This window comes from Oryza sativa, chromosome 9 (assembly GCF_034140825.1).
Source record: "Oryza sativa Japonica Group chromosome 9, ASM3414082v1".
Classification (NCBI taxonomy): Eukaryota; Viridiplantae; Streptophyta; class Magnoliopsida; order Poales; family Poaceae; genus Oryza; species Oryza sativa.
In genome coordinates, this window is record NC_089043.1 from 11,506,794 (window position 1) to 11,520,501 (window position 13,708).

The 13,708-nt window shown below is 43.1% G+C and overlaps 2 protein-coding genes across 2 annotated transcripts; both read left to right on the forward strand.

Moving 5' to 3' along the window:
* The first annotated feature begins 4,275 nt into the window (after positions 1–4,275).
* Positions 4,276–6,105, forward strand: LOC4346648 (uncharacterized). The gene has a single exon (XM_015795657.3). It carries the CDS (start codon positions 4,282–4,284, stop codon positions 5,923–5,925), a length of 1,644 nt encoding a protein of 547 aa, XP_015651143.2. The 5' UTR covers positions 4,276–4,281; the 3' UTR covers positions 5,926–6,105.
* A 3,448-nt stretch (positions 6,106–9,553) lies between these two features.
* LOC4346649 (chlorophyll a-b binding protein 7, chloroplastic) lies at positions 9,554–12,486 on the forward strand. Its single transcript, XM_015795658.3, has 5 exons — positions 9,554–9,853; positions 9,941–10,087; positions 11,106–11,238; positions 11,642–11,734; positions 11,948–12,486. Exons 1-5 carry the CDS (start codon positions 9,558–9,560, stop codon positions 12,242–12,244), a joined length of 966 nt encoding a protein of 321 aa, XP_015651144.1. The 5' UTR covers positions 9,554–9,557; the 3' UTR covers positions 12,245–12,486.
* Positions 12,487–13,708: the final 1,222 nt, after the last annotated feature.

Consider the following 13,708-nt stretch of genomic DNA (forward strand, 5'->3'; position numbering starts at 1 on the left):
TACACGGCTTGGTTAATACGCACAGTGAGAACTCTTACACGACCAGATCTTACATGGTCTTTCGTCTCTGAAGGATCCGACAAGGTCTTATCGGCTCTAGGCGTCCCCAGCCGAAGTTCTCTTAGGTTCCTCGGAGGCCTTGTCAAGACGGCGTAAAGGGACATTAGGACAGGTTTCAACGCTAGGTGTCTTTTGTGGTAAGGGATCTCTGGGTAAAACACTTGGCGATATTGTGTATCTGATGTCAACTTTGTTGGAGTAGAGGTAATGGAAGAATCGCTACACCTCTGGTCGAGGACCAGGTGGTAGTCGCAACTCGATCACTAGAAATAGAAATAGTGGGAGAATCGCTACACCGCTGGTCGAGGACCAGGCAGTAGTCATAACTCGACCACTTAAAGTGGAAGTAGTGGGAGAAACGCTACATCGCTGGTTGAGGACCAGGCAGTAGTCATAACTCGACCACTTAAAGTGGAAGTAGTGGGAGAAACGCTACATCGCTGGTCGAGGACCAGGCAGTAGTCGTAACTCGACCACTTAAAGTGGAAGTAGTGGGAGAAACGCTACATCGCTGGTCGGGGACCAGGCAGTAGTCGTAACTCGACCACTTAAAGTGAGGCGAGAGAGATCACTACGTTTTACTGGTTCGAGAACCAGGAGTAGGAGTCTCTTAATCACCTATAGGGGCGCTAAAGTTGGTTTATTACATGTGCATATCATGTGGCCAGCATGACTCACATACCCAACTTATAGCATATCCGGATGTCCGCTCGCAATCATGTCAGGTGATCAAGCCAACGACGTTCGCGAGGAATTATCCGTTAACAACCTTTTCTCGAGTAGTCCAGCGATGGTCGGTGCTATGAGATAGGTCGTCGGTCTTCGTTGGTAGGTTGGGTGCGATAACTCCGTATTTGTCGAGTGTTCTCGATAATGGAGTATACTCGACCACAACCTACTCGAGTGCTCAGTTGTTCCTGAAAATTATTTTCTAGAAGGCAAGACATATAGCAGATAATATCGAGTATGTACTCAAAAACTGCATGGATCTTCTAGTATTATCAAGATATAACGAGCAGATGTAAATATCAAGCATTATGTAAACCGTAAACAAGCATGACTTATACAGAAGAAGACGGAGCGAGCCCCCAGCGTTAGATCGTAGTCGATTTAACATCGGGGACACCCGCGCAACAGATATTATTGTATTAAAAGCATGCTCTGGGTAAACATAATAAATTATGGATCTGACAATACTGTATGATCTGAATAGGTACGATAAATTGCAGATAAAATATTGCGTACCTTTGTAGATACATACCGGATATCTACGAAATTAGTAGATCAATTTAAAAAACCAATCTACCAATTACCTTGCTGCGTACTCGTTCGATATCAGGCGATCTGACACCTTTTGGTACGCCGCGGAGCTTGAGGCTTGGATGATCTTGATAGACCAAGTTGTCGATGACGATGATGGTTCCGATCTAGTCGGAAGATGTACTTGGACAGGTTGGATCTCCCCACAGCCGAAGTCGTCGAGTAGCTTGTTGCCGAAGTCCATCTCTTAAACCCATCTCGTCGAAATCCTGAAGTATCAAAATCCCCCTACCTGGCGCGCCACTGTCGACGTTTGATGTCGCAATTCTGGTATTTGCATAGTATGGGGATCGTCGGTGCTAGGATATACGCGAGACTGAGGTAAAAGAGATAGGGACGAGGATTTTTATACAGGTTCGGGCCCCTGAGCTATCAGGTAATAGCCCTACATCCTGTTGGCCGGAGCCGATGTTGCTTTTTATTCACCATAATCACACCAGTACAATATATGGGGTAGCCTATCTAACTGTTGTCGACATGGCGGTCTGAAGGTCTGACTCGTAGTCGACAACAGGGTAGCCTTCATCCTCGAGCTCGCGCCCGACGGAATCAGAGACAGTGCTAGATCCCTACGGCCGGCCTCTGAAGGTACCGGATAGGGTCGATCCAGGCGTATCTCTGATGTCGATATCCGGCGGCTTGTCTTGGCGTATGTTGGCTTGTATGTTGTGGCTTCTGGTGGGTGCATGTTGATTATGTTGGTTCTCCCTGGTGGGTGTCTGCTCTCTTCCCCTCCTAGGGGTATTGTATTTATACCCATAGGTGTCCCCTTGTCCAAGTAGAACTAGGGAAACCAATATGGATACAATCCGAATAGTCCTTGTCGTTTCCATGTAGAACTCTGGTTGTCTTTCCTTATCGGAACTCCTCCTATATCCGAAGGTTGTTTCCGTATAGGACATGGTATGTGGTGGGTCCTGCCGAGATTTAGTCAACTACTATTAGGTATGCGGTATCCATAACCCTGACAGTAGTAAAGTTCCCACTCCACGTCGGCCGGCCGCCATGAGGTTTTCCGAAGCTTTGACCACAAGGAACTTATCTATCTCCTTCTCAAACTTGATCGCCTTTTTTGGGAGAATAAAAGGACACTCTTTTTCCATTTTTTCTCTCTGGGCCGGCTTCAATAGCCTTTTCTTGGCACAGATAAACACTTTATGCCCCACTTCCCTGCAAAATCTATTTCCTGCTGCTCCCTTCTGCATTCCGTGGCTTTATGCCCTTTCTACCTACATCGATAATAGTGGATTCAGCAGGAACTTAAACAACTCATCATTCATTTCTCGATCAATTTTAAACCTTAGAGTCAAAAAGTCCTTCCATGAATCTAGGGAACACCTCTGACTTCACCAACTCTCCCTTTCTTTGGTCGAAGGCTTCAGGTCAAGATCCTTTTTCCTATCTATTGAAGATGCAAAGAGAGATGCTTCTTCCTCTTCAAGTTGGAAGTGCAAGAAGAAATGCGGTAAATAGGAGTTCCATCTACCACGCACTCCAGCTAACTTCAGCATCCATACTCAGCTAGGAGGAAGGTGCCGGGGACACTATGAACACACATGTACTTGGTTGACTTCACGTCCCGTCTCACAACCGGGTAAGATCAAATAAACAAACAGCTTGCTTGCCCAATCCCTATTGAGAGGATTTCTTGAGCTAGAAAAGGAAGTTCAGACTCATCTAAGTTCCCTCTTGGACTGATTCTTCCTTCCTCTAAGTATATCTACTTCCTCCTTTCAGCATCAGAGCAACTCATCGGTGACCATGGCATTCACCCGTTGCAGCAGACACAACATTTTTTAGATGGCTACCAACGAGGGACGGAGTTGGGATCCATCCACAGCAGCAACGAAGTCGCGAGTAACAGCTAGAGATGACAACAGGGAATTCACCGCCGAGGAATACATCCCCAGCCCCGCCCCCTGAGAAAATTTTTCCCCATCCCCGTCCCCGCGAGATACAACGGGGAAACTTGGTTCCCATCCCCGCCCGTGCACGGGGAATTAATTCCCGTGGGGTCTTCATCCCCGCGTAGAACAATATATACATGTTAAATTATCTATAATGTAACACATATATTCATACTTTATATAAATATATCTACTAATTTATGATAAAAACACGAGATTATCAATTATCAAGTAACATAATTACATAAGATAAGTGAAAAAAATTAAACTTGCGGGTCACCTCAAGGGGTAGGGACGGGGAATAGAGGACCGTCCCCACCGCGGCGAGAACTGACGGGGACATGTCTCCTCCCATTTAGTTTCCCATGGAGAACCAATTCTAACCATCCCCTCCTGCTAATAGGTGAATTCCCCGTGGTGAAACGGGGAACGGGGGCCCATTGCCATCTCTAGGAACAACACCAATGCCGAGATCAGTAGCAATGGCGAGGCGGGGATGGCGCCGAGGCCGTGATCCGCAGCGGAGGTGACGAGGCGAAGGACAACACACGATCTGCAGCAGCGGCAGCGATGCGAGGGACGGCATCAACATCTATTGCGGCTGCTGCGAGGCGAGGAATGGCGCCGGCCTCACTTGCGGATGCCTCCGCAGACAACGAGGACACCACTAACGCTGCTGCAATGTGCGACGAGCTGGAGGAGACCAGAACATCGTTTCAAGGGGAATACAATTATGTGGATTGGTGCTTAGTGTGGTGGTGATCGATAATTCCCGAGATGTTGTAAGACGACACATAAAAGAAAACGATGGGGGCAGGTGAGCAGTTGGCGATGGACATGGCGTTTGGTGGTGGTCGACAATCTTTTCCGGTTTCTAAGGGAGGAGAAAGTAGGATAGCATTCCGATGAAGACGTCCTAACTGAGAGTACTATTTTATCGAAACCAATTTCGGTGTTAGTATTTCAGCCAAGTTTTTTTTTTAAAAAAAAAAAGATGGCACGTATGCAAAATTTGACGAAACCCAATTTTGGATCCAGTCTCATAGGATGGCATTCTACTGTTCGTGCTGGGTCTCGCCACCTGCCGATCTGCCTCGCCGCCGACGAGAGGAGTGAGCTCGCCGCCGGTGACCCAGGCCAACCCAGCCGCCTCCTCCTCCTCCTCCCACTCGCCATGCCAGGCTCTCCGATCCAAACGCCCCCTCCAGAACCCAAACCCCACCGCCGCCGCCGCCTCCTCTCGGTGCCGGCTCTCCTCGCCGTCGCCGTCGCCGTCCTCCTCGCCACCTCCCCCAATCCTCTCCCCCGCCTCCTCCGCTCCCTCCTCGGGCCAAATCCCTCCCTCCTCCGCTCGAAAGAGAGAGGTCCCCCGTCCGGCACCTCGCCCGACGCGCGACGCCCACCATGTGTTCTATGGATGGCCCCTTTCGCCTCCGGCGGTGGCTACTGCTCCGAGGCGTGGTCCTACGTCGCCTCGCTTGAGGAACACGCCGCGGACGCTGCCGCCGCGAACTTCACGCTCGCTATCGCCCACCACGGCGACCTGGAGTCGCCGGAGTTCTGGCTCGGCTTGCCCGAGGAGTCCAAGAACATGGCCTACAGGCTCGCCACCGCGCGGTGCGAGCTCTCCCGCGCCGTGGTTGTGTGCCACAGCGAGCCTGGCGCGTGGTACCCGCCGATGTACGAGTCCCTGCCTTGCCCGCCCACCGGCTACGACGAGCCGGCTTTCGTCATTGGACGCACAATGTTTGAGACTGACCGCGTCTCGCCGGAGCACGTCAGGCGGTGCAACCAGATGGACGCCGTCTGGGTGCCGACGGAATTCCATGTGTCGACGTTCGTGAAGAGCGGGGTGGATCCCTCCAAGGTCGTCAAGGTTGTGCAGGCTGTGGATGTAGGATTCTTCGATCCGGCGAAGCACGCCGCCATTCCTTTGCCGATCGGTGTGCCTGTGATGGTGCCTGATGATTCAAGATTGGACCCTGTTAACTCCAAAGGGAAAGGCTTTGTGTTCCTCAGTGTGTTCAAATGGGAGCAGAGGAAGGGGTGGGATGTGCTGCTCAGAGCTTTCTTGCAGGAGTTCTCTGGAGCCGATGATGTTGTGCTTTACCTACTGATCAATGCTTACCACTCTGACACAGACTTCGATAGGAAAATCCGTAGCTTCGTCAAAGATTCCAGCATTGAGAAGCCTATGGATGGATGGGCAGAAGTTCGGCTGATCGATGAGCATATCCCACAGTCTGCTCTTCCAAGGTTGTACAAGGCTGCAGATGCCTTTGTGCTACCATCCCGTGGTGAGGGGTGGGGCAGGCCGGTGGTCGAAGCCATGTCCATGGAACTGCCGGTGATTGTGACGAATTGGTCAGGTCCAACAGAGTACTTGAATGAGGAGAATGGGTACCCATTGGACATTGACAGGCTGACTGAGGTCACAGAAGGGCCATTTAAGGGTCATCTCTGTGCTGAGCCATCTGTCGATCGGCTGAGGACTTTGATGAGACATGTATTCAGTGATCGAGAAGAAGCGAGGAGAAAAGGTAAGAAGGCAAGGGAGGATATGGTTGAGAGGTTTTCACCAGCAATCGTTGCAACGATTGTTGCTGATAAGATACAACAGGCGCTTGCCAGTACTTAGTAGATGGATAACTGAAATGTGATTACAAACTCTAACCAGAAAGTGGATGTATATCATGCACCGCTCATGTACGTATGACAATCTCATTACTCACTGCTTTTTCATAGGAGTTACGTACTTATGTATATCTGTTTCTTGCAATAATGAGATGAGTGGCGACTGTGTTTATTTTTGCCTTTATGCCATCATGAGTTGAAATGTAAAATGTTCTCAAAGCATGTTATGGCTTCACATTGTGATTTGTGAGTGTCTTAATTAATTTAATGCTCTCAAGAAGAACTCAATGTTGGATGAGGCTATTCAGCCCAGCCTTTGCATGATTTTTACTACTTGTCCTTGTAGTTTATGAATCACTTTTAGGTGTATTTCTACAGATTTGTTAGAGAGTCTGTTACATTTTGAATTTCAGCTGGGCCCTCATAAAAGGTTTAGGTATCCTTTTCATAAATATACATGGTACATTGGTTCAGCTGAAATCATCACAGAGTTGAGAGCACAGGGAGTAGTTTTGAACCAGCCAGTTGTATTATCTGGTCGTTGCTTGATCCAGACATTTGAATTATCTGACTATTGCTTGATCCAGCTTGTTAAGTTATATGTTGTTTTCGGTCAGGTCATAGAAAACCATGGAAGACATTGTACTTGATCAACTTTGCACAGCATTTTCCTTATTTATTCTTTCCATAATGCCATGACTAGACAGACTAATTGCTCGAGTATGCCTCTTCTAGTGCACCGTAAGCAAATTAAGCGGTTTAAAGTTCAGTTCAATGTCTGCCTGCAAATACTAATTTGAGTTTCCAGCACAATATTATTTATTCAAGACTAGAAAATTGTATCCAATATATGCATTATATATGAGCCTGAGAACCATATGTCAAATGACCGAGGGGATAGTATATTGGTATTTTCCACACTGGTGACCTTTGCATTGGTATGTCAATATTCTCATTTTCATGCCTAGTGAATGCAGTATGCATGCCTGCTCTTTCATCATATATGTTCATTGTTCAGATGCACAACACTTTCCTCTGGTGTGAAATTGCAAATTCCTATTGTTCTTTTGTTTGTAATTAGTTTTGAGTTTTTTTCTTACTTGTCGGATGAAATATTCAAACATCCATGCGTGAAATATGCATCCTTTGTTTTTACTAAATGCAAATGACTTACATGTATATGCCGAGTTGATCCGATGCCTCTTCTTTGTGTTATTGTCTGGAATAGCTTCAACCTGCACAGTGTTGAAACTGTAGCAGCCATAGGAATCAACACATAAATCAACACATAAACTGTATCCATGTCAGTCTCCTCAGGTGGCTGGAAATTGGCACAACACATTCTTGACCAAAGCAATGTTGAGACAAACGCATGAAGCTATGAGAGTTTTATCATTTGAATCCAAAGATGAAATGCTACGTGATTTATGTTATGTTGAAATTAAGAGAGAAGCTGAAATAGTGAGGAAAGTCACATTAATGCGCCATTTGTAGAATAAATCAATATATCAAAATAAAATATGCCATGTGCAATTACGTCAGCATGTTGTGTGTGATATTTGCTCTCAAAAATTAAAGCCCGATGCAAAATATAATCTCCCACGCTGCTTTATAGCATGCTAGTTTGTAACTTTAGTTATACTGCTCTCTGCTCTCATAGCTTCATCCAATTGCATCGACATTTCTTTGGTTGGGAGTGATATACACTATCTATCTTATAGAAAAAACTAACTTTTAGCTATAAGCTATAAACATAGACACAAGTTAGCTTTTCTTGGTACGGAGAGCCGGAGAGGTACGTTCCAATCTTTAGCCGCTTACAGACGCAATCACATGTCGCGCGTATTTTATTTTGATATATTGATATTATGCAAATGCCCCATAATGTGATTTCCCTCAACTTTCAAGGTATCGCATCAGAAAATAAAGGGATCTATTTTCTACGCTATTACATCCGTTTCTAAATATTGCTACATAGGCCCCTTTTTTTCTCCCATAAAAGTTGAATGAAAATTTAGATATTCGTGACATGCTTTTCAAACCGCTAAATGGTATATTTCGTGTAAAAACTTTCTATATGAAAGTCGCTCTAAAATATCAGATAAATATATTTTTCACGTTTATAATAATTAAAAATCAATTAATCCTACGTTAATACCATCTCATTTTACGTAAAACACTTAATCTTCATCTTTATCAACATAGGTTTCAAACACCAGCATAGTATAGGATGTGATTTTATTTTAGTATTACGAATCTGAATAAACTCTAAGGCTCCGTTCTATTCTTCAACTCCAAACTTCAATTTCCTCGTTTTCCCTTTGCACGCTTTTCAAACTGTCAAATGATGCTTTTTTTTTATAAAATGGTTTCTATATAGATGTTGTTTAAAAAAGAAAATAAATCAACTTTTCAAATTTATAATAGCTAAAACTTAATTAATCATGTGCTAATAAGGTTTATCGTTTTGTTAGCAACAAAAATCAATCTCCAAAATGGGAGATCGAAGTATCGAACTGGGCCTAAAAGTAGCTTATATCATGTACTCCCTCCGTCTCATAAAAAACTAACATAGTACTGGATGTGACATATTCTACTACTATGAATTTGGACATATTTCTGTCCAGATTCGTTGTATTAGAATGTGTCACATCCAATCATAGATTCGTTTTTTATTGCGACAGAGGGAGTAGGTAACAATGGCCTTGTTTAGTTCCAAACTTTTTCTTCAAACTTCCAACTTTTCCATGACATCAAAACTTTTCTACATACATAAACTTCTAACTTTTCCATCACATCGTTCCAATTTCAACCAAACTTCCAATTTTAGCGTGAACTAAACACACCCAATATTTTGGGACGAAGTAAGGTGGTATCTATAAGTATAAGTACTACTCCATCTGTTTCATATTAAGTCATTTGACCTTTCCCTTAATCGAACTTTTTTGAATTTGACCAAAAATATAGAAAAATATAGTAGTATTTTCAATAAAAAGAAACAAAATATAAAATATATTTAATATTATATTAATAAAACTATATTTTATATGTTACAAAATTTTACTCAAACTTAATAAAAAAATTAAACGACTTGTAATATGAGTCAGGGTATTACAATAGAATTGGCAAAGTAAACACACAAATTTTGACAATTTGATCTTTTGCAAAAACTAATTATACAAATAAATCGTGGCTAAAACTTATTTTAAAAATGACCCTTTTATTCATCGCTAAATCCCATAGCGCTGAACTTAAGACACCTCAGCGCCACATCAACTGGCGCTAAATGTCGTGTCACCATGGATAAGTCTGAGTCGACGTGCCAACGTGCATTCAGCGCCGTGCTATTTGGTGCTGAGATGTCTAAATTCAGCACCATGAGATTTGACGCTGAACAAAAAGGTCATTTTTTAATTAAGTTTTAGTCACGGTTCATTTCATTTGTATAATTAGTTTTTGCAAAGAGTCAAATTATCCAAATTTGTGCATTAAACAGTGCTGCCGCCAGCACAGAAGATCCCGCGAGCCAAGACCGTGCAACGGCTCGTGATCAGCATCGCGCCACGTGTCCGTCCCACCTCTTCTCGCTCTCCTTTCGCTATTAACCTTCTCGACGCCGACAGGTGGGTCCCACCAATGCCTCCACCACTCCTCCTGCGCCTCCGCTCACCCGCGCCACCCGCCGCCGTCGCCGCCGGGTCCCTCTCCCGGCGGCGGCGGCGGCGCAGGGCCGGCCTCGCGCCGGTGCGAGCGTCGTGGCAGGAGCTTGCGGGGGTGCTGGTGTTCTCCGCCGTGCCCTTCACGGCCGTCAAGGCCCTCGCCAACAGCCCCCTCGGCGCCCGCCTCCGCCGCCGCCTCGACGACCGGAAGGCCGCCGCCGCCGCCGAGGCCGACGCCCTCCGCTCCGCCGCGCGCCAAGCCCGCACCGCCAGGTAGTACAACTACACTCGCAGAGATTACCGGCCTTGCATCAGCTAGCTATAAGCTCAAGCTGCTAAACATTTCGATTGCTTTTGAAGCTCGTGGTATGGGGATGAACGGCCGCGGTGGCTAGGCCCCGTGCCGTACGAGTACCCGGCGCATCTCACCGGAGAGTACCCTGGCGATTACGGGTTCGATATTGCAGGCCTGGGCAGGGATCCCGTTGCTTTCGCAAACTACTTCAAGTATGTCACTGTTGCAATTTTCTGATCCATTTACATTTGAGAATTTATATTACTTTGCAAATAAAAAAAGATAGTAGAAGAGTACTGGTTAGGGCCTGATGGCAGCTTGCAAATTGCAACTATCTAGTTTGTCTGCTCCACATTGTATTCGGTCCTAAATGCTAAGTAATCAGGTGTGCACCTTCCTGTTCACTGTTCTTTCTGATTATGTGTTTGTATATTTCCTTCCAGGAAGTAAAATGTACTCAATTGTTAAATGCCAACAATTGTCACGCTTCCTTTAGTACTGCAAAATAGCTTTCCATGCACCAATCCTGGTTTATTTTTAACGTGTACAAAGAACTCGTTGTCTACAAGATTGTTTGATAGCTTTGCGTGAGGTTGCTCATGCAGATGTACAATATACAAATAAAACTTGTTTGTTTTATGTAGAAGCTAGATCATTTTTTAAAAAAATTATAAAAACATGTTTCACATGATTTAATTTTTATACACTCATGTCTTTGTGCTCCACTTTGCTCCTCATACTTTAGACTAAAATAGTTGCATAAAAATATGCTATCTGTGTCTTTGAGTTTCATTTTCCCCGAGGATCTTCTATGTTAGAATAGAGACTCGTACTGTTGAATGTACATAGAATGCATCTGTTCAATAATGGATAAGGTTCTGTTTTTGGTGACGTCCATGCCTCTTTTTCAGGGTTAAGCTGCTCCAGTGCGTATATAGCTTATAATAGTAAATCATTTCCTTTGTGTACCAGAAACTGGTATTGACAGGCTGGACCACCTACGTGATAATTGGGGTACTAGGACTATTGAAAGTGGCAATATTATTATGCCTTCTAAATTGTAACAGTGAGTTAACTGAATCAAGTCTTTTTGTAATGTTGTTTGCAGTAGCTCCTGTAAACCCAAAGTTTCTTGTGACATCGTGATCTGAACTTCTCTTGTTGTAGCTTGTGTCTTTCTTCCTATTCACAATTTCAACTCCTCATTTTCACTGATGATCTTGCCTGCAGCTTTGAGATCTTGCATTGTCGGTGGGCCATGCTTGCTGCTCTTGGTGTTGTTGTTCCTGAACTGTTAGATCTTTTTGGAGTAGTCCATTTTGTCGAGCCTGTTTGGTGGAAAGTTGGTTACGCAAAACTTCAGGTAAGTTTCAGTGTTGTACTACTCAAATATCCATGCCTCAGTTCATTTAGCACACAATTGACCGTCAGATCAAAACAAACCATCAGATCAGTGCTAATTGCATGTCTAATAGCCCATCCTTATAGATTGCACCCCTTCCATCTAGACTAGCAATATAGGACTAAACATCCCACCAATTGTTCTCACTTGCCATGCATGTGGACCTTTCAGACTTTTTTTGTTGGAATTTCTGTTTGTTCCTTTGACATACAGTTCAGCTTGGAAACAAACTAGATATGTAACTCTTGCTGCCAGTGAACAGATTTGCATGCTCTACCAACAAAAATGGCGAGCTGGATAAGGAAATTGATTATTTCTTAGTTGTGTTAATTTGTTTCATTCAACCAATGAGTTAATTTTACAGGGTGACACTCTTGATTACCTTGGAATTCCTGGTTTCCGAATCGCTGGTGGTCAGGGTGTCATTGTCATCGCTATCTGTCAAGCCCTTTTGATGGTAACATAAAGTTTTTTTTTTCTTTTAATCATGTACTTTCTTTTTCTCTTCCTTGTGTACTTCTTCAAACACTTTGGAGTTGTCAACAGTCACCTCACGTATATTCATCAGTATTGTAGGATTATTCTGCTGTTACATCATTCTCTTGTTAGTTCTTTGTTTCCAATTATTCAGCGCATTTGATAACGGTTTTTTCACCCCATGACTTGTTAGGTTGGTCCAGAATATGCAAGGTACTGCGGGATTGAGGCTCTAGAACCCTTGGGATTATATCTTCCGGGAGACATAAACTACCCGGGAGGAGCACTCTTCGATCCCTTGGGGCTCTCCAAAGATCCAGTCGCGTTCGAAGATCTAAAGGTGAAGGAGATCAAGAACGGTCGCCTGGCAATGGTTGCATGGCTCGGCTTCTACATCCAGGCAGCTGTAACTGGCAAGGGTCCTATTCAGAACCTTGTTGAACACTTGTCGGACCCGCTGCATAACAACATTTTGTCCTCTTTTGTTTGAGCCTTCTTTTAATGGACATAGCAGCTGTGTCCTGTTTGGTCACATGAACAGTAGGACTTATGTGCAGCTAGCGTTTATATTTACTGGTTTTGAACACTAGTTAGCTATTTACACATGTAAATATGTAACACTGGATAAGAAGATTTATGTGGGGTTTGTAAATGGCATGTCTTCAAACAAAGTTTACACGCCGCAAGAAATCGGCCACATTGTCAATAAGACTAAATTGATTCCTTTTTTTAGACTTTGTTCGATATATTGGGATCTGTTCAACTGAAATTACATAGCTCAAAATTACTGAGATCAGGTATCCACACGCTGAGATACCAGAGTGGTGTAATATGTGGTTTTACTGTTAAAACATTTAGAAAGCAATCTTTTTCAACACTTAATTTTGTTTTTGTTATTTTTGTTTTGTCTTGACAGAGGGACTAGTACAATTGAGAGCCAAAACAAAATTGATTCGCCTAAAGAAACAAGACGGCGTTCAAAGAGCCAAAACTAGGGCCTCCTTTGAAATGGAGAAAAAATGCATGATTTTTTATCTTGGATTGATAATGTTACTATTTTTCTCTATAAACTTGGTCAAAATTAAAGCAGTTTGACTTTGACTAAAGTCGAAAATATCTTATAACCTAAAACGGAGGGAGTATTTGCGTCACAAAGGAACCTAAAGAGAGGAAGAACAAAATTTTCCTACAACCTATATCGTAGATTGCATCTGTATTGTACTTCTACAATATCAAATCAAGGTTTCTGTTATGCTATGCCATGCTTATTTTTTACGGTGAAACTTAAAAACTTATGATGGTTGTAGCTTACAGGTCATTAATATTTGAGTAAATTCACAAAACTGCGATTATTTGGTCAAAACTATCAGTTGCTATAAGCTTTACCTAATTTCACAACATTATTTAAAGAAAAACTAAGTATTTCACAATACCGCAACAACAACAAACATTTTCTTATCAGAAAATTACAACTTTAACTCCCTGTATACGCGTGACATGTGAGTCCGATATGCAATGGCATGATTATTACATCTTTATATGACATGTAGGCTCGGGCTTACAGCTTTATAATAGAAATATACATTGTTGTTGCAGTTCTCTAAAATGTTTAATTAAAAGTTACAACAATTTGATAGTTTTTATAAAATAGTTGTATCTAAAATGTTTTAAAACAGAATTTTATTTTATTTTTTAAAACTTTTAACTATCAATAACCAGTTATTTCTCAAATACTCTCCCTTCGATTCATATTATAAGACTTTCTAGCATTGTCCACATTCACATAGATGTTAATTAATCTAGACAACATCTATGTGAATGTGGACAATGCTAGAAAGTCTTATAACCTGAAACGGAGATAGTATTAGTTTAAAAACACAAAAAAATGATGTGCACAATTTATTTCTCAAAAAAACTTATTATAACATCATAAACTTATTCTATTATCAAAGTT